Source organism: Hemitrygon akajei, chromosome 4 (genome assembly GCF_048418815.1).
Source record: "Hemitrygon akajei chromosome 4, sHemAka1.3, whole genome shotgun sequence".
Lineage (NCBI taxonomy): Eukaryota > Metazoa > Chordata > Chondrichthyes > Myliobatiformes > Dasyatidae > Hemitrygon > Hemitrygon akajei.
The window spans coordinates 133,288,120-133,310,667 of NC_133127.1; the positions used below are offsets into that span (position 1 = coordinate 133,288,120).

At 39.0% G+C, this 22,548-nt stretch overlaps 1 protein-coding gene across 2 annotated transcripts in view; it reads right to left on the reverse strand.

The window, feature by feature from the left end:
• Positions 1 to 22,548, reverse strand: part of fat3a (FAT atypical cadherin 3a) — a 687,349-nt gene that overhangs the window by 118,391 nt on the left and 546,410 nt on the right. For both annotated transcript variants that reach the window (XM_073043347.1, XM_073043348.1), the window contains 2 exons: positions 20,808 to 21,018; positions 12,952 to 17,034 (listed from right to left, as the gene is read on the reverse strand). In XM_073043347.1, the coding sequence (XP_072899448.1) occupies positions 12,952 to 17,034; positions 20,808 to 21,018 (4,294 nt within the window). The remainder of the gene's footprint in view (positions 1 to 12,951; positions 17,035 to 20,807; positions 21,019 to 22,548) is intronic.

The following is a 22,548-nucleotide window of genomic DNA, read 5'->3' on the forward strand; positions in this document are numbered from 1 at the left end:
ACACAGAGATGTATCTTTAAGTAGTTTTCTCTCATCTTTCCTGAAGTCCCTGATTATATGTCTGACCTTTCCCACCATCAGAGTCTGACCTCATTTCCTAACTACCTATCCAGCAGACACCCCACCGACATCAAATCACACATCATAGAAGCACAGAAACAGGCCATTTGGTGTAACTCATCTACACTGATCATTGCCTACCTGAGGTAATCCTATTTGGCTGTAATTGGGCCATAAACCTCTGGGTATTTTCTTTTTATATACCTGTCTGAATGCCTTTTAAACATTGTAATTGTAACACTTCCTTAGGCAACTTGTTCCACATACCCACACCCTCTGAATGAAAACAATGCCCCTTAGGTCACCTTCAAAACTTCCCTCTTTCACCATAAATGTCTGAGTCCCTGCCCTGGGAAACACACTGTGACCATTCACCTTAACCTTGCTCATGATATCATAGAACTTTAAAAAGTAATGACTCAGGGTCCTATGCCCCAGGGAAAAAAACAACCCTTACCTATTTAGCCTCTCCTTGTATCTCAAGTCTTCCGGTCCCAGTACGTCCTTGTGAATCTTATCCACCCCCTTTCCAGCTAAGACAGGTTCATCAACATCTTGTTTGTGAAGTTGTAACATGATGTTCCAAGTTTTGTACAAGTGCCCTGACTGCTGAAGTCAAGCATGCCAACCCTTCTTTACCACCCTGTATGACTGTCGCTACTTTCAAGCAACTGTCTACATGTACGTCTAGATCTCCCAGTTCCACATTCTCAACCCCCCAGTGCTCTCGGGCAGTCCATGATACTCGCAATGTCTGCAACACTTCCTTTACAATGCCTTGAACACTGTCCAATTGTCAATGATGGAACTTCTTCATGGATGCAGCTCATTGAAAACTGTACAGATACACCCCCACCCACTCAACTCCTGTCAGAGCCCTCTCCCACGCCTACAAAGCTTTAATTTGCCTTTTCAGGCATGGCTGAATTTCAACTGAACTTTCTCTCTGTTGCAGAAATATACCCAGTAATGTAATATATAATGATATTTTCCCATGGCATTTTGCCAAGACCTGAAAGAGTATTAAGGCTGCAATATCATTCCAAATGAAGTATCTTCCAGTTTCCAGGGAGCAGTAAGATTAGCTTTGTATGAAATAAGACAAGCAGTAATTTTGATGTAGCTCAATTAATGCTTAATGAACTTTGAAAGACACTTAACTACAATGCTTCAAAATACTTTCTTCAATGTAATGTTACACAATGGCACTGCACACTTTACTCACAGGAGAGAAACAATAGCAGATGGTGACATCCTGGATTGAATTCTCTCAGGTTTTAACAATCTTACCCGTTTTTTTTCTGGATAAGTTTATTTGTTATTTCTCCAGTGGAAGAATCAAAATTCTCTAGTGGACAAGTTAATCTTATACATAATTAGAGCTGACTTGTCATCAGTTCTGCTGCTCATGATAATTATGTCCTGCTCAAGTGTACATGTCACACAAAGACATTGTTGTTGTCTTAATAGGTGACCCTGAACTACATTCTCTCTTTATTTAAGGATTATTGCATTAACCTACTCACAAATTCTAAATGTAGTCAGAGCTACAAATCATCACTGAAATACATTGAGAATTTAAATTAAAGCAGCATTGAATGGAATGCCATTGACAAAATACTTTTCAAATTTCTGCACTGATCACTTTGTTTAGGTGGGCAGGAAGTTACGAAATCAATTTCTGTTTGCAGGTCAGTTATTTTCTTCAGTTTTGAATCATATAGCACAAAGAGCCATTTAGCCTCTTTGAAGGAGTTAAGAATTAAGAAACTCCTATAAAAATACTGCTGCCAATTGAAATTTCTGGTTAACACATAGCAGAGCAGAATTAGGAATATGTATGAGTCTGTTTGTGCCAGGAGGGATATGCAACTTCTCAGTGTCTAGAGGGATTTTCATTCACACTAGACTGGTGCAAAACTCTCCTGACATAACATCAACGACTATGCAACTCTACCCTGATTTTCAACCTCACCAGCTGAAAAATACCATTTCATTCTCATAATGAATGATCAGACGTTAATAGGTGAATAAACTCTTCTCAGGCTGCTAGCCGGGTAATTTAACAAACTTTGCCATTTTCATCAGGGATTATGCCTGGGCATGTCTGACCCAGTGGTATTTATAAAACATAGAATAGTACCGCACATTACAGGCCCTTCGGCCCACAATGTTGTGCCGACCCTCAAACCCTGCCTCCCATATAACCCTCCACCTTAAATTCCTCCATATACCTGTCTAGTAGTCTCTTAAACTTCACTAGTGTATCTGCCTCCACCACAGACTCAGGCAGTGCATTCCATGCACCAACCACTCTCTGAGTGAAAAACCTTCCTCTAATATCCCCCTTGAACTTCCCTCCCCTTACCTTAAAGCCATGTCCTCTTGTACTGAGGCACTGGCTGTCCACTCTGTCTATTCCTCTTAATATCTTGTACACCTCTATCATGTCTCCTCTCATCCTCCTCCTCTCCAAAGCTCTTAATCTGTACCCCTGTCGTCTGTCCCTCCTGATTGGTTAGCCTTCATCTAAACAGGCTTCTGCTGTCCTTCCTTGTTCACAATCAAATTCTAGTTCTTACAAAGAGAGACCTTTGTCTTTGTTAAAATTGTTTTCCTCTAGTTTTATTTCAATGGCTTTCTTCACCAGGCAGTACAGGACCTTAAAATGACTAACAGAAAAGCCAAGAAAACAAACAACACGGAGGAACCCTTTCTTACTGACTGACTTCCCTACATTTCCATGGTTTCTGGAAGGGTCATCAGGATGCTGAAAAAATACCAATTAATACCATCCACAAACCCATAAGGAAACTCAAATCACAGTTTACGCAGGTAAAAGATGACTTAGGACTCAGGACAGCTGGCATTTATAGGAAATATCAGCCAGACGGGATGCACAGTGGAAACCCGCATCAAGGAGCACAGGAGGTGTATCTGTGTGGGTTAACTGGAGAAATCGGTGGTATGGTCATAGGGTTGACTTCGACGGTACAAAACTACTGTGCCATGCCAATGACTTTTGGAACCGCCTGCTGAAGGAAGCCACTGAAATAAAACTAAAGGAAAAGAATTTTAACAAAGACAAAGGTCTCGTTCCAAGTAAGAACTGGAATTCGATTGTAAACAAGGTGGGATAGCTAAAACCTGATTGGATGAGGACTAACCAATCAGGAGGGACAGATGACAGGGATATAAATACCACTGGACTAACATCCCCAGGCATCATCCCTGATGAAGTTGGTAGAGTTTGTTATCAAAACATCTGTTAAATTTCCAGCCTATACATGGCTGGAAGCCCAAGAAGTTTATTCGTCATATATGCTGGGAAGACATGAGATCCTTTTTTTTAACTGTTAGTAGTTTGCTTGAAGAAAAAGGACTATCACTCAAAATAGATCTTAGTTATATTCCTTTACAGTGTTCTACAGCTTCACCTCTTACTCTTCATACTGAAGATACTCAACACTCTAACATTTTCATTTTCAATTACTTTTCTGTATTCAAATCTTTGGATACCCAAAGATGGTGGGGACAATACTGGCTGGAACGAGAACATCCATGGGCAAGTGTACAGACTCTCATCACCTAAAATCTTCTCCAGCTGGAATTCAAAAATCACAGATTCTTGAGACTTTGGCAAAAACATGTCCCACAAAGAAAAGTGCTAATTCTGTTGAAAATGGTTAACATTTTCTTATTTAAAATAAACAGGGTTGATCATCTGAGGGTCTTTTGCACAAATGCAACATTTTTCCATATGTTTATTTTTAATTTTATAAGTTATATGATTGATGCACCATCAGTAACTCTCGGAGACTGGAAGTGAACGATAGGCTTTTATTAGCAGCAAAAAGGGAGCACAACATCCTGGAGACTGAGGGAAGAGCAGTGCCCCAATCGCCTTTATACAGGGGTCTGTGGGAGGAGCCACAGGAGCAGTCAGCAGAGGGGCGTGTCCAGACAGGTATACATAGTTTACCACAATGATTACATGATAGCCCAGTATCCACAAAATCAGTTGTCCTCAGACAAGAGATTACCATTTCAATTTGATAAAAAGTGTGAAAAAACATTTAAAATGTATAATATATATGCTAGATGAAAAAGTAGAGTGAAAAACCTCTTTAAAACTAAAAGCAGTGAATTTTCAACAATATTTACTCTTATTTTGTAGTTGCTCAAAATGTGTCCCAAGCTTTTGTCAACACCATCAGATATTTATAAAAGAGCAATAAAATCAGGCAACCACATGGTCAACTATATTCCTGAGGGCACCCTTTCCACCCTCCACATCTGCTAAATGCAACAAGGTCAAACAAGCTCCTGTAAGTTTGCTTTTTTTCAATAATTTTTACATATTTATTGATGTTGCCACTGTCACAACCATGACGTGTCAACACTGTCTCTTCAGTATAGAAAGAATTATTTTAAATTATGACATTTTAAGTAGAGACAGCTAGCGACAGAGGGAAAACAAGATGACTCCTGTATACAACTCATGCATGTCATGTAAAAAAGTGTGTTTCTGTCACTACCGTCAGACGTCAACAGCGTCAAGTATTCTGTCTGATGGTGGTGACACATAGTTTGACGGTGCTGTCAAAAACATCCAAATCATCCTCAATGGAGGCTTGAATATACAAACGTTTGAAATTTATGATCACAATAAATAGTAATATGGCTTGTAATGTTTCATTAACCTCTTTATTTACAGTATACATAATTTCCCCTTTATTTCTTCCACACACAGGCCTACAATATTTCCTTACTATATGTATCCCCAATGACTAAAACCATAAATGAATTTAGTTGCACCATTTCATAATCATTTTATAAAATTTCACCAATTAAACATAATTAAATTCCTAGTAATTTTGCAAAATTTCATAGTAATTCCATTAAATTCTGACCTTCCTTTTATGTATTTTAGGAAGTTATGGCTAGGCAGCAGCTGTCAGTGGAGGAGCGAAGATGAACAAATAGGGAATACCAGAAAAAACAGAGAGAGAAAATATATAGTGAGCCAGAGTTAAAGGAGGAATACCTGAAAAAGGAAAAGCAAAGATGGAAGAAGAGAGTAGAGGATGGGAAGATAAAAACTATCAGTGATTTGAATGAAAGGGAAAAGAGAAAGGCATGGAAACATAGACAGCAAGAGTCAAGACAGCATAAGAGAAAGGGCCCAGAAACTCCCCCAGATAGTCCACTGGATCAGACTATACAGGAGATAGCTTGCAGTCAGAGGTCTATAGCAAGGGAAAGGGAAAGAAAGGAAACAAGAGCAAGCTACTTGAGAGAGATGAAAGCTTTGAAAAATAAACTTCAAGAGATAATAAAAGTTAGGAACAAACTGAAGAAGTGTTGGCGACGAGAGCAAATTAGAAATGAAAAAACACAAGAATCACCAAGAAAAAATAACAGAGCAGATGCTACAGGGAAACAAAATCTTCCATGAGATGGCTGGGAGAAGCCTTTGCAGTACTCAGCTCTATCATATTGCTGAAGGTACATGCAGACATATGATGCACTCCTTTCTCAACCACTAAAACCTGTACCATCAGGTCATACCTTACAGAAACAGCATCCATTGCAGATCATTGTCATGTTTCTGCAATGATTCACTGATGAGCCAGTGTTTCAGCCCAACAACATTTCAGTTGACTGAAAATACACATGCCAGGGTACAGGGTGAGGAGAATGATGGCCCTACCACAATGGGAAAGAACAGAGGGCCTTTGGCAATGCTGATGGAGGAAATGGAGCAGGAACCCCAATATGGTCTTGATGGGACTACGACAGATATATCTGCTGGTGTCATTAATTGTGGAGATTGGCTTGCAGTCATTTATGACCAAAATTGGTGGTTAGCAAAGGCTGTCACTGTGGATGCTCATCATCCAGATGTTCAAGTGGTATTTTTCCACCCTCATGGGCCCAACACACGCTTCCATCCAAAACCAGGTGGAAAGGATATGTGCTTCGTACCAGTTGAAGATATTCTGGTCAAACCAATGGACCAATCATCACCGGGTCATGCAAGCAGGACGAGGGAGATTTACCATCTGTCTGCTGAAGTCATGGACTTCATAGAGGAGGAGCATATTAATCGTCTACTTCCTGATAAAGCTGACTGAACGTTTTCGAAGATTTTCAAGCCCAGAAATGGATGGAATTTTTTTTTAGTTCCTGGTGTGTTTTCTAATGTTTATGCTTAAACATTGCAGTTGTACTGTCGTTTTTACTTTGCTGTTTACCGTTGCTGTTAATATTTACAGAAGGATAAAATGCACATGACAAATTGTTATTTGTTGTACCAAATTGTTAAATAAAGTTGTTAGGCAAGGAAGCATTGACTTGAGTGGTGAAAAGGTTGGAATTGTTTGCTGTAATTAGGCCACTGCCACCACCATCAGGTCTCAGTCACCACCGCCAGATGAAACTTTCTTTGTTTTAAATCAATATGCTAACAACTTGTTCCTCCAAAACAGTTGATTTATTAACGTAATTGTCTCTTTAAAATTAAAAATATGTTTTTATGTCCAAAATTGTTATTTTGTATATTTAATGCTAATGATAAAAGTTGCATGATGTAAGAGTTTTTAAAGGAGTACACGTGAAATAGTATAAAAAATGAACAAAAGTGAATATTCAACATTTAACAGCATATATGTGTACCTATGGTGTAGACACAATGATGTAAAAGCTCTAAATCTATACAAGACTAAAGAAATAGGAATAATTTTTTCAGAATGGCAAGTAGTCACTAGTGGGGTACTGCAAGGCTCAGTGCTGGGATCCCAGTTGTTTACAATATATATTAATGATTTAGATGAGGGAATTAAATGCAGCATCTCCAAGTTTGCGGATGACACGAAGCTGGGCGGCGGTGTTAGCTGTGAGGAGGATGCTAAGAGGATGCAGGGTGACTTGGATAGGTTAGGTGAGTGGGCAAATTCATGGCAGATGCAATTTAATGCGGATAAATGTGAGGTCATCCACTTTGGTTGCAAGAACAGGAAAACAGATTATGATCTGAACGGTGGCCGATTAGGAAAAGGGGAGGTTCAACGAGACCTGGGTGTCATTGTACACCAGTCATTGAAGGTGGGCATGCAGGTACAGCAGGCGGTGAAAAAGGCAAATGGTATGTTGGCATTCATAGCAAAAGGATTTGAGTACAGGAGCAGGGAGGTTCTACTGCAGTTGTACAAGGCCTTGGTGAGACCACACCTAGAATATTGTGTGCAGTTTTGGTCCTCTAATCTGCGGAAAGACATTCTTGCCATAGAGGGGGTACAAAGAAGGTTCAGCAGATTGATTCCTGGGACGGCAGGACTTTCATATGAAGAAAGACTGGAGCGACTAGGCTTATACTCACTGGAATTTAGAAGATTGAGGGGGGATCTTATTGAAACGTATAAAATTCTAAAGGACAGGCTAGATGCAGGAAGATTGTTTCCAATGTTGGGGAAGTCCAGAACGAGGGGTCACAGTTTAAGGATAATGGGGAAGCCTTTTAGGACCGAGATGAGGAAAAACTTCTTCACACAGAGAGTGGTGAATCTGTGGAATTCTCTGCCACAGGAAACAGTTGAGGCCGGTTCACTGGCTATATTTAAGAGGAAGTTAGATATGGCCCTTGTGGCTAAAGGGATCGGGGGTATGGAGAGAAAGCAGGTACAGGGTTCTGAGTGGGATGATCAGCCATGATCATACTGAATGGCGGTGCAGGCTCAAAGGGCCGAATGGCCTACTCCTGCACCTATTTTCTATGTTTCTGTGTTTCTATTAGCTTTTTATTGTGTCTGACTGTGTTGACAAAAACTAAGTAATGACAGGAAAAACAAAAATTTTATGAAAAAATTACAAACTTAGGAGGTTGCACCGAAATATTCCTTGATTGCTGAGACCTTGTTCTATAAACATATAATTTTAGATTTCTTAACATTTAAATTTTTGTCTTTTCAAAATTGAAACCTGTTTTATCCAAATTCTCAAGAATCAGTGAAATGACAGTCCTCCTAGTTAGTCTTTGCTGAGGAAGAATTCCTTCACCATATCAGCTGTACTGAAATGTTTAACCCCTTGTGAACTCACAATACAGCTTCACTCACATGGCTGAATTACTCTCACAGATGAAGACTAGGTTATCTTTACTCTCACCTCAAGTCTGTTCCTGCCTCCTGCCACTGATTCTTCCCACATTTTCCTACTCAGTGCTGCATTAAAGTGGCCATCCAAATTAGTCAAGGAGAAACATCAACTACACTTTCTTTCAGTACACAGGATCAGACAAAGGAATTCGCTGCATAGACACTTATTCTGGAACTTCATTAGCAACAATGATGTTGCCTGGATTGGGGAGCATGCCTTATGAAAACAGGTTGAGTGAACTCAGCCTTTTCTCCTTGGAGCGACGGAGGATGAGAGGTGTACAAGATGATGAGAGGCATTGATCGTGTGGATAGTCAGAGGCTTTTTCCCAGGGCTGAAATGGCTAGCACGAGAGGGCACAGTTTTAAGATGCCTGGAAGTAGGTACAAAGGAGATGTCAGGGGTAAGTTTTTTATGCAGAGAGTGGTGAATGTGTGGAGTGGGCTGTCGGCGACGGTGGTGGAGGAGGATACGATAGAGTCTTTTAAGAGGCTCCTGGATAGGTACATGGAGCTTAGAAAAATAGAGGGCTACGGGTAACCCTGGGTAATTTCTAAGGTAAGGACATGTTTGGAAACGCCTTGTAGGCCAAAGGGCCTGTATTATGCTGTAGGTTTTTTTCTACGTTTCTACATCTCCTGCTTGGAATACCTGGCTGCAACCCTTGTGTGTGTCTATGGCCTCTGAGCGAGCACAGAGAATATTTTTCCTGTGGGCAATTTTATCAAACAATCTACGTGGGTTCTCTTTGAGATCAAACTGCATGTTTCCTCCTGTTCCAGCACTGCTGTAACCATTCTTCAAGTGCATTACTGTCCAGTAGAAAAAAGAATGCCAATTGTGTTTTGTGAGCATTCCTTAACAGCTGGCTTGTCTCAACAGATACTGAACTTCCAGTCTGAAAATAGCTTTTCCTAAATTATTCCTCAATCCTTCTCTTGGGCTCCTTTACACAAAGACCCCTCCTTCTCTCCCAACACCTTATATGAGTGTTATCAAAAATTCCAATATGTGCTTCCTCATTCTGAACCCTATACTGTGAACAGTGAACACGTCAATTCACATAGGCAGTGGATTCATCAGTTGATAACTTTGAACAGGTGCACAAAGGGACTTGCCACCTTTTGGAACTGTGTAATAGGAATTTCTGAATGCTGCTGATGTCCTGACTCGTTCCATCAAATTATCAGAGAGAATCTGAAGATTATGATATCCAATACCATATTCCGCATTCACACCAAATGCAATCACAAGTTCCATTTATATCAGCTGAAATCAATTTGGTTCCAACAGTTTTCTAACTGCTTCTCTAATACACTTAGGAAAATTGGAACGGGTCAGTATGAATGAAACTGCTGCGGAATTATGTCTCATCTTTGCTTTTAATTTCTTGTTCTAACATATTATGTCATTGGTAAGTGATACTATTGAGAAATTAACCCAACTTCTGTCTTCACAGACAAACTATTTTACTAATTCTATTGGAACATTTCAACAATAACCTTTTACTAAGTGAAATATGTATAGCTGGATATACTGGGCTTCCTGTCAGATCGCCAGCAGGTGGTAAGAGTGGGCTCCCTCACCTCTGCCCCTCTGACCCTCAGCACAGCAGCCCCTTCAGGGCTGTGTACTAAGCCCCCTCCTTTACTCTCTATATACCCATGAGTGTGTTGCCGCTCACTGCACCAATCTGCTAATGTGATAACGACACTACACTGATTGGCCTAATCTCAAATAATAATGAGGCAGCCTACAGAGAAGAAGTCATCACCCTGACACAGAGGTGTCAAGAAAACAACCTCTCCCTCAATGTCACAAAAACAAAGGAGCTGGTTGTGGATTACAGGAGGAACGGAGACAGGCTAACCCCTATTGACATCAATGGATCTGGGGTTGAGAGGGTGAACAGCTTTAAGTTCCTCTGCATAAACATCACTGAGGATCTCACATGGTATATATGTAGTGGCTGTGTGGTGAAAAAGGCACAGCAGTGCCTCTTTCACCTCAGACAGTTGAAGAAGTTTGGTGTGGACCCCCATATCCTAAGAACTTTCTATAGGGACATGATTGAGAGCATTCTGACTGTCTGCACCACTGCCTGGTGTGCGAACTATGCTTCCCTCAATCGCAGGACTCTGCAGGGAGTGTTGCAGACAGCCCAGCACATCTGGAGTTGTGAACTTCCCACTATTCAGGACATTTACAAAGACAGGTGTGTAAAAAGGGCCCACAGGATCATTGGGGACCAGAGTCACCCTAACCACAAACTGTTCCAGCTGCTACCATCCGGGAAACGGTACCACAGCATAAAAGCCAGGACCAACAGGCTCCGGGACAGCTTCTTCCACCAGGCCATCAGACTGATTAACTCATGCTGACACAACTGTGTTTCTATGTTATATTAACTATCCTGTTGTACATAATATTTATTATAAAATAGTATAAATTGAACATTGCACATTTAGACAGAGACACAAGATAAAGATTTTTACTCCTCATGTATATGAAGGATGAAAGTAATAAAGTCAATTCAATTCAATTCAAATATGGTTCAAATTGTGTTATTAACCTAGTGGTGATGGATATATTACTAAATACTTTTCTTATGGCTGAGAAAAAAATAATGTAAAAAGTAAAAGTTCATGGTGTAGGAGGTAATTGGTTGGCTAGCTGAAAACGAGTAGGAATAAATCGGATTTTTTCTGGTTGGCAAGATATTACAAATGGTCTGCCCTCGGGACTGGTGATGGAGTCCCAACTTAATTATATAAATGACTCAAATGAACAGACTGAAGTTTTGGTTGCTAAATTTACTATGACACAAGGATAGATAGGAAAGTAAGTGGTGCAGAGCAAATAATGAAGCTACAAATCGAAATAGGTAAGTTAAGCGAATAAGCAAGGATATGGCAAATGGAACATAATAGGATAAGTAAGCTATTCTTTTTTTTGGCAGGGAGGGCAAAAACAAAAGCACATTAGTCAAACAGTCAGAGACTAGATATCTGAGGAGCAGAGGAATCTATGTGTTTCCCAGTGCCTGACATTATATTAAAAAAGGTAGTAATAATTAAAAACACAGAATGTTGTTATCTGCTAGAGGAAATGAACAGAAAATTCCATGCTTCACTTACATGACATTGATGAAACTGAGTATAGTATTGGTCTCCTTATTAAGTAGGATGTTAATGTGCCGAGTAGTGTTTAAAGAAAGCTTATTACATCAATACTCAATTTGTCAAATCTTTGCCCATTCACTAAACTTGTGTAGCAGTTAGTTTATGTGCTTCTTTACATTTACGATATGACTTATCTGTGCCACAGCACATTTAGCAACCATCTGTCATTCAAGTTATTCATGCAAATGGTGAGAGATGTTGAGTCCCTGCCACCATTTGCTGTGGTATGTTACTTGTTACATCTTACAAACATCTTAAAATCTACTCTTCATTTTCTGTTAGCCAACTAATGTTCTATTCACACGAATAATACCTCCTACACTTTGAACTTTTAGTAATAATAATTATAATAATAGCTTATTTTATAAAGGACTTTTCATACAAATTATGTAGTTCAAAGTGCTTTATAATGGGATAAAATTCAAACATGAACATAAGAGACAAAACATGTTAGTTAAAATAGCAAGGTTTTGAGTTGGCATTTAAAATACAAAAACCTTTGATTGCCACCATTTTAAATGTGCTCTGGAAATCTTAAGTATAGTCCATCCACTGATACCCCTTTATCCACAGCACATGTTACTTCTTCAAAAACTGTTGATAAAATGGTCAAACATTAAGTTCTCCCTCATAAAACCACAGTGACTTTGGCTGACTATCTTGATTTTCTTTCTGAGTACTCAGACATCACATCTTCATTAAGTGTTTCTAATATTTTCCTTATGACAGATAGTAAAATAATTGCCTGTGTTCTCCAGCTTTCTGTCCTCCTCACTGTTTAAATAATAGTTACATTTGTTAATTGAACCTAGTTTAAGACAGAATAGACAAAACTTTTTTTTTAAATCACTGGGTTCTGAGACACTAACTCTTTCCTCAAAGACAGTATAATCTAGTTTCCTGATAAGCATGGGAGTGAAAGGGAATTTGGCTAGAATGGAATCTAGAATTGATGGTACAATTACATCAGCCTTGATCCTACTAAATGTTGGTGGAGGCTTGAGAGGTCAGATGACCCATCCATTCTCGTAATTCATCGCTATTTTGTTCCCTGCACTAAGTGAATCATATAGCATCATCTCTTGTTTTAGAACTCCCAGAAAAATATTTTGGAATGAAATCCTAATATTAGTTTTATTAAACTATATGGATTTCAAGTAATATATGCATCAAATGAAATATTTGTATAACCAACTTAAAAGTAACAATTTTGCCAAATCTAAATTTGGTAGTTGATTAGCTCATCTGAGCAAAACTATAATTTATTAGGTAACCATAAGACTAAACAGATATAAAATATTCATCTAGTGAATAATGAAATTTTAAATAACAACACTATATTGCAAACTCTAATTATAGGATATGTCCAAAATTTTCTAATACATAGATAGCACAGGAATTTACTTATTGACTAGTTAAAGATTTTTCCCCATAATCAGTGAGCTGTCAACTTTGCTATCATACACCAACAAGTGCTTCATTTGACAAACTCCATTAATTATCCATTCTGTGCTGTTTTAAATGTAAGGACTTTAATGTATTCGGGACTTACCTGTAATATGATAGCTAACTTGACGGTTGATTTCAGATGTGTCATCATCTCTTGTGCTGAGGACTGCCACAACCTCACCAGGTGAATCACTCTCTCTCACTGATCCTCGGTATATCTCATTCAGAAAATTTGGAGAATTGTCATTTATATCTGTGACAGTTACTTGAACTATTGCTGTTGAGGACAGGGATACAATCTCACCATGGTCCAAAGCTACCACAGTGAAAGTGTAGGCTGGTTGCTTTTCATGGTCTAGATCTTTAAGTGTCCTAATCCAGCCACTGTTGGGGTCGATAGCAAATACATTCATAATGTCTTCGAGATCCAGTTGAGTAGTTTGCAAAATACTGTATGTAACTTGTCCATTGGTTCCCGAATCTTCATCAACTGCTTGGACTTGGATCACTTTGGTTCCTATAGGCATTCCTTCCATTATAATAGCCTCATAGGGATTAGTCTGAAAAACAGGCTTGTTGTCATTCAAATCCCCAATTTCAATTGTGATAATTGTTGTCAAAATGATGTCAGTTCTTCCATTATGAACAGTGACTGTAACCAAAAACTCGTAGAACGGATTTATTTCATAATCAAGTTTCTTGTCCAATTTTAACACCCCAGTATGTGAATCTATAACAAATACTGCATCTTGGTTGTTTTTTGATAATCCACCATTAATTGTATTGAAGAGAACAGTCTGACGGGGCAAAACCTGGATTGTGCCAACTGTGCTTCCTATGGGGGCATCTTCTGGCAGCAGGAATGAATACTGATGCTGCAGGAAGGCTGGGAGGGCTGTCTCAGGAGGAAGCACGTGAAAGTATACAGGAACCAGAACATTCCTCGCAGGGACACCTCCATCCGAGGCTTTCACAAAAAATGAGAGAATCGTATTCTTCAAATGGTCAAAACTTCCCTTAGTGACAATCCACCCCGTTTCCTGGTCAATGTCTATTGCATTTGTTACATAGTCCGAATCTTCACTGTACAATGAATATAAGATTTTAGCATTTGCTCCTTCATCTGGATCAAAAGCCTCAACTTGGGTGATCAACGACCCTTTAGCCACATCAGCCTTGACACTTGTTCTGTATTCTAGGGCCATGAATTGAGGAGCATTGTCATTGTCATCCACCAGTATGACCCTCACTGTGCAGAAGGCAGATCTACCACCACCATCAACAGCCATTACCATGATATCGATGTTACTCTCCAAAGGAAGTTCTCTGTTTAGCTTTTCTGTTATAATAATCATCCCTGAAGAATCAATAGAGAACCGATCTTTTGCAAAGTCATTCACTATACGATAGTTAATATTTCCATAGTCTCCAGAATCACCATCAGTAGCAACTGCCTGTGCGACCTTACTCCCAATGGCAGAGTTTTCTCTCATTTCCACCACATAAAGATTGCTTGAAAAGACTGGACTGTATAAATTGGCACCAAGCACCCTGATGTGCACTTGAGCAGTGCTGGTAAAAATGCCGTCAGACACAGAGACGTTCAAGTTATACACAGGATCCATTCTTTGCTTCCGATGATTGGAGAGCGTAATGATACCTCTCTTGTTGTTCATGACAAAATTCATGTGGTCATTGCCAGACAGAATGCTGTACTCTAACCTGTCAGCGTCAGAGCTATCGGCATCGGATGCCTGTACACAAGTTACAAAGTGACCACGTGGGGCAAGTTCATTCACATAGGACTCGTAGAGAAGCTGGTTGAAAACTGGAGGGTTGTCATTCATATCAGTTACATAAACCGTCACAGAAACATCACTGCTCATGGGTGGGATGCCATTGTCTGTTGCTCTTGCTATAAAATTGTATTCCTGAATTAACTCATAGTCCAACATGCGAGATGTTAGAATCAGCCCACTTGTGCTGTCTATATGAAAGTAATCCGTACTGTTTAAATGGTCTTGAACAATCTGATAGCGCACTAACCTGCTGTTTTCAGAATCTACATCTGCAGCAATAACCTGCAACACAGATGTTCCGACCATTGAAGATTCAGAAAGGGTTGCTTCATATACAGCTCTTTCAAAAATTGGAGGGTTATCATTAACATCTTCTACTGATATATCCACGGTCACTTCTGCTCGAGCGCCTGTAAGAGAATCTGTCGCTTTCACAGTCATTTTATAGCTGGACTTAGTTTCATAATCAAGAGGACGAATGACACTAATCACTCCTGTGTAAAAATTTATATTAAACTGGTTTAGAGGATTTCCATCAGTAATTGTATATATTAGGCTCTGACCTTCAGGACTCGTTGCATTGACGCTGAGGATAGGGGTGTGTAGCTGTAAGTCTTCTTTTACTGTTTTTACATAAAATGGCTTTGCAAAGACAGGCATTGCTTTATTAACCACTGTAATAGACAGTTCTACTTGTGTGGAGAGAGAAGGAGAACCACCATCTGTTGCAATGACCATGATGTTATATTCAACATTGGATAAATCGGATTCAAAAGGTTCCTTTAATGTAACAACACCAGTATACCTGTCAATCTCAAAATGACCACGTTCTTCTCTGAGGAAGTAAGTTACCTCTCCATTTTTGCCCTTGTCACAATCCATGGCACTGACATGATATATACGTGCTCCTGGCTCTGCATCAACTTGAACTGCAGCATAATAAGGAAGACCAACAAATACTGGTGGATTATCATTAATATCTTCAACCTGAACTCTAATGACTACTCGTGCAACACACCAGGGATCATCCTCACGACTTGCTTCCACCACTAATTCGTACAGCTCTTGTTCTTCCCTGTCAAATGACACGGGCATTGTTTGCACTATTCCTGAAGTAGATTTAATTGTAAACTTGTCACCAGGATTCAATATTCTGTATTTCAATGGCTCATTAAGCCGGTTCCCCACAGCATTTACCACAGCTACTTTCTTTGTCTCTGTGCTGTTCTCCAAGATAGAAGCTGAATAGAAACTTTGAGTGAACCGAAGACCACTGTCAATAGCAAATTTCACTTTTATCTTTACCAATGCTGTGCTGCTGAATTTTCCGTCAGACACACGAACAGTAAGGTGATAGAGTTCTTCAGTAAGGGTTTGATTCCTTACAGTGATTATTCCACTTCTTGGGTCAATTGAAAAACAATTTTCTGCATTTCCATCCAATAGTGTATAAGTTAATTCTGATATTATTTCAAAGTCAGGGTCTGTAGCTGACATCATGAGAACCTCGACACCACTATAGGTTGGCAGGAGGAGAACAGATTCATAAACATGCTGGCTAAACTCTGGGGGAGAGTCATTGACATCGGTCACATGAATGGTAACATCAACTGGAGAGTCAGCCGTGAGCTGTGGACTTCCACTGTCTCTGACGTGCACTTGGAAATGGAAAATCGGAATTGTTTCGTGGTCAAGGTTTGCAATGGTTCTGATTGCCCCTGTGCTGGAATCAACTGAAAAGTATGTTTTTGCTGTGGATTCAACAATCTGATAGACAAGCAATGCATTCTGATTGCAATCAGCATCAGTAGCCTTTATAACAAGAGGATTGTTCGCTGAAATTAAAACAGCACTTTTGGGTGGAGCAGCCTCACTAACGCTACCTGAGTACTGCGAATGTAGGAAGATTGGAGGATTGTCATTTTGATCGACAACATGAATGAGGACTGTTACATTTGAGGACATTCCTGCCATGTTGGTTGCTTGCACAATCAGCTGATATGAAGGAACGTGTTCATAATCAAGCTCTCTCTGAACACTAATGACCCCTGAATAAGGGTTTATGGCGAAAATGCTCTCCAAATTTCCAGTTTTTATTTCATAAACTACTGTTGATTGACTCACTGCTGTGATCATAATCACTGAGGTACCAACACCAGCATTTTCATTTACTTCAACCATGTATTCTTTCTGATGGAACTGGGGCTGAGCATTGTCTGAGAAACTCACAGTGATACGTACAATTGCAGTTGTAAAAAGGGGTGGTACTCCTTGATCGATTGCTTTAACATTCAGAACATAGTGGCCAAGGTGGGTGAGATCAAGTTCTTTTGAAACACTGATAATCCCCAAAACTGGTTCGATCTTAAAGGTATTCTCATTGTTGCCTGAAACACAAAAACATTTGCAATATTAAAAATGCATGCTGATTTTGAGCTATTAACAGAACACATACAGAATACTAAATTAAAACTGCTATCTTATTTTAATAATGCAAGTCATTTTGGCCATCCTTCAAAAGAAAATATATTTAAATATACATTTCAAATATGGTGGATTCCTGTTAATTGGAACACATTGGGACCAGTACACTTGGCCCAATTAAGCAGCCGTCCCAATTAGCCAAAGTTTCATGGAAATAGTTTAAAAACTGTATAAAAAGGACAAATTACCACATAACTGAGTAACAGATTAAGTACTTAAATGAAATACCAAGCAGATTAGAAGAACACTAACAATACTACCACAGCACTATAAAACTGTAGTTCCCAATAATTATCAACAGAAGAATTCATCCAGTTTACACTGCCATACTCATTTGATTGACTGCAAATGAACAAGGTCAGTGCAGACACCTAGTGCATATAATGGACTGCTTTCAGACAATGCTTTTGATGATTGTGTCCTCCAAATCATCCTTTTCATTGTAACATTCATGATGATTGTTGATACCTTCAAATTCTTCATAGTTCCGAACTTGCTGAAAATGTGAAATTGTTTCATTTTCACTCTCTAATGTTTCTGGCATCTCCAAGCCTCAATGCCTGAAACCACAGTGAGCAAAACGGTTCTGAATTGTCTTACTGCTTATTTCTCACCAACTATCAATGCCAAATTCACTGCTTTTAGAACATAAACATATGCAACTAACGTTATTTAAAAACGGTTTGTTCTAAGCATGGTGTAGTGCCTAACAGCCACACAAGTACACACGACTGACACTAGTTCGAAACTTTGGCAATTGTCTCCGGTACCAATTAAATGGCATAGTGTCCCAAATAACTGAAGGGCATGCCAGCTTTTTTCTCGATTAGTATTGTCTGGTATGAGTTGCCCCAAATTAGTGGCTGCTCGATTAACCCAAATCCACTGTATTACTATTTGGACTGATTTTAAAAATCTACAAACCCATCATCCTTGGGAGAGTTTCAACCATGGGCCCTAATCTACCGTGCCACTTCCAATTCCACTTGCGAACCAAAGTTGCTAAAGGATGGAAGGATTACAAAGAGCAAAAAAGTTTGACACATACAATAAAAGGAAGGCTCAATATCCTCTACTAAAATAAAAAGTAAAATGAGAATAATTAAAGGAGGACTGCAACCAATTAGGGGCAAAAAAACAGAAACCACCTTGTGGATCAGTAATTATAATTTAAAGACTTTCGATCGATCTTCACCAGGGAGGGATGAAGTTAATATTTCTGCTCAGAAGTGGGATGAGTATATAGTATACTTGACAGGATAAAAAAAAAAACAGAACCAAAATAGATTTGTTCCACAATGGCACCCAGCCTAAAGGGATGTATCCCTAAACACTTGGATAGAGTCAGAAGAAATCGAACACAACCCTTTTACTCTCTTTTCATTTGGGTGCCATGCCAGAGGACCGACAGTTCAAAAAACAAAACAATTGTTAAACCTAATAACTACTGGCCAATGATCATAAATCAACTGATAGGAATACAATTAAAATCATTGTGAAAAACAAAATTAATTTTCACTTGGAGAGATCTGCGTTCATGAGGAGCAGTTAGAATGGATTACCGTAGATTCCGGATTTTAAGCCGCTACTTTTTTCCCACATTTTGAACAGCTTTGAACTTTGCGGCCAATAATCCGAAGCGGCTAATGCATGATTTTTTTCATGCCGCCTCGTAAACATTTTGCCTCATAACAGTAGACCAATAAAATTGATGAGTAGTTCACAGAGGTCCAATGAAATTGTACGATAAATCAAGCGCACTTTCACAATTAAATTATTGTAAATCAGTCATTTGTACTCACCCTCATCAACATGGAAAACACTCGAAGCATTGTGCTGCCTACTTAGTTTAAACTATATTTGTTTTCTGTACTACATCGCGGGATGCTATGACGTCACACCCGGTTTCGCGGTGTCTTGTGGGAAAATGCCGGTTTGCGATGAAACGGGACGGAGGGAGGGAGCGCATTACGCGAGCGGCTTTGGATCTGAGCGAACTCTGCTTTTAAGTTAAAGGTATCAATAACTTTTCCTGGTAGGCTGCAATATATATATTTTTTTACCAGTCGTTAGGAGATATTGGAATGTTGTTCAGTAAAGAAGTATACGCAACGTATATTTAAAAGTAGCCGCGTACGGGCATGGTTCGAAAAAAAGCATTTGCAATATGTATTTGTTTTTGTTACCATATGGATTTAATTAAAAGTTTAAAAAATCCTCACGTGTAATATCTTTCTGTGTAAATATCTCATATTACAACGTGGGACACCTGCGGCCGAAAATCCGGTGCGGCCTAAAATCCGATGCGGCCTTTACAATTAAAAAATTGATTTTATTTCTAAAATTAGAGCCAGCGGCTTTTAATCAGGTGCGCTCTGTAGTCCGGAATCTACGGTAGTTAAAGAAGAATCAAGTTTGACTATCCAACTGAATTCCATGTTGAATTAGCAATGTGTAGGCAGAGGGTGATGACAGTGGATTGGACATTTGGATACTATTCCTATGGGCACCAGAATAACATATTCTACATCCTTAACATCGCCTGACTCCATTTCTGACTCAGGTCACCATCTGATAGAAGCTTTATTTAAATTTCATTGCCACTAAACTTGACTATTCCAGTGCATTCTTGACTATTTGTCCAGTCCTGTAACCCTCTGAGATACTCATGTGATTCTAACACTAGACTCCTGTACACTTCAAACTTAAATATTCCACCACCTGTGGGCCTCACCTTAGGTGTCATGACCTTAAGCTTTTGAATTTATAGGAATACTCTGCTGTCTTCTAGCAGTTGCAGTACAGGATGCAAAACAGATTACCAAACAGGCTGCAAAACGCACTACCAAACAGGCTGCAAAACGCACTACCAAACAGGCTGCAAAACACACTACCAAACAGGCTGCAAAACACCCTACCAAACAGGCTGCAAAACACACTACCAAACAGGCTGCAAAACGCACTACCAAACAGGCTGCAAAACACACTACCAAACAGGCTGCAAAACGCACTACCAAACAGGCTGCAAAACGCACTACCAAACAGGCTGCAAAACGCACTACCAAACAGGCTGCAAAACACCCTACCAAACAGGCTGCAAAACACACTACCAAACAGGCTGCAAAACGCACTACCAAACAGGCTGCAAAACACACTACCAAACAGGCTGCAAAACACACTACCAAACAGGCTGCAAAACACCCTACCAAACAGGCTGCAAGGTAACTCTAAGCTAATTATGAACTTATCTATGAACTAAGGGCACAGATTAAAAATAAACTCAATTTTTTAGCGAATTTACTGGAAACCAGGATAGGCTACAAAAAGACATTAGTTTTGTATAATGCATATTCAAAGAAACAGATTTCACTCATAGATCATAAATCTGAATTAAAGAATTATCTCATGCATTAATTAAATAGTAAATATTTTTCAAGTCAATCTGGTGCTAGAATGAAGCGAAAATTTATCATATAAGAAATAACATTACAGTTCCTTGGGAATTCTCTGAATAGCAGGTGGCAGACACAACTTGTTGCATTTAATCATGTTTATCATTTTTTGCACAATTTAATAGCTCTGATACTTGACATATGAGGAAAATCTTCAATTCAGGATATCAATCATAATACATATTTTCTCCCGAGAAGCACTATTTCTTTGCATTCACACTCACCTGCTTCAATACTGTACAGTAGTTCTGCGTTTTGACCTTTATCTTTGTCCAGAGCTGTAACCTGCAGAACTGCAGAACCAAGAGCAGCGGATTCAAAAACGGAACCTTCATACACAGCACTAGTGAAGTATGGAGTGTGGTCATTGGCATCAGCTACATTCACTATAACCCGTGCCAAGTTGCGCCGGTAAGGGAATTCTTGATCTCGGACCTGGTGAAAGAAATACGTATATGCATAGAGCTCAGCATATATAAAAGAGCCAATGCTAAATATGTTTTGCACTTATACATACTATGGTACTAAAGACATATTGTTAAATGTTTTGATATAAAACTACCGGTAACTTAAATTCATAATAGATTTCACATCTATCAATGTTTTCCTCTTGATTAAGAAATTACAGCATTTAAATGTTTATAAATCAGTTATCATGTGAAATCCAAGAATGTTTTCACAAGGTTCTGCAAGGAAAATACTGCTGTGAAGGATTGATGCTGGATGCTGGCAGAACTCTAAAACTATGCTTGCAATTTTCAACATATGTTGGCAACAGTGTTTGTCATATTACATCACATAATAATGTACATAGTCTAAAGAACTGAACCGAGAACAGTAGGTGATGTCACATTTTATCTATGATCCTTTATATAGCTGGAATGAGGTCTTGCCAATTTACAAGTACCACATCCCCAATAGATGAGGTGTGAAGCAGTAGGAGATTTGCCATGCTTCAGCAGGTAGCTGAGGTGTGCATGTGACAGAAGGAATCTGAAAGCAAAGTTCACTTTATGGCCTTTTCCTCACCAATTATTTGTCCTCAGCCGGTTGTCCAGTTGCATTAATACCAGTCTGGTTGTGGGTAGCCTTTGTTACTCCATGCTGTGCTTCATTTCCTACCTAACTGTGTCAAGCCAACAAGTAGCTTACAGAAATTTGAAATGGACCTCAGTTTGTAAATTCCTTAAGCTTAGGACCATGTGGATTCCAACAACCAAAAGAGTAAAGTAAATTTGAAGGAAGTGTTTAAGGTGTTAAGAAATGTGAAAGTGGTTTAAAATTCAACACCTAGATAATTTTGCCTATACACATACTATACAGTGAGCAAATCAGCTTGATGGTCTTACGTAGCCTCACTTAACTTGAGCATGTAAAAGGATGCCTTTCAGAAGCAAGGAGAAATGCAGATGGATTTTACACGCAGAAATCAGTATTCACTGTACATAGGATGAATTGCACTGAAGGATATACAATCTAAGTACAGGGCATAAAGAAAAACTGCTGGATAGAGCTGGATGTCAGATCATCTTGGAAGTGAGATCAGTAATAATAATCCTGAGAGAATATCTTATATATGCTACAGAGAGGTAACAAGCAACAAAGCAACTGATTTTAATCATGAATTTGAGGACAAAAGCAGTATTCAATTGTGGATTTAAACTAATAAATCTCCCAAAGAACTTCAATGAGATGAAGCAAATTTTGAGCCACAGTGCATTTAAGTAAAGCCTTTGATTTGCTTTGTTGATACTAAGATGCTGGCTATAATATAGAAATGTAAAATAATTTAAGAAATTAATCTTAATAACATTACTTGAGAGCTTATCATGGCATTAGTTGCATTGTTGAATGACAGAATACCAATTTTCTCAGTCCAATTTAAAGCAACTTGCCTTTATAAGTTTTAATTATACAAGTTAAAATTCTCATTATTTAGACAAAGGAACTAAAAATGATTATTTG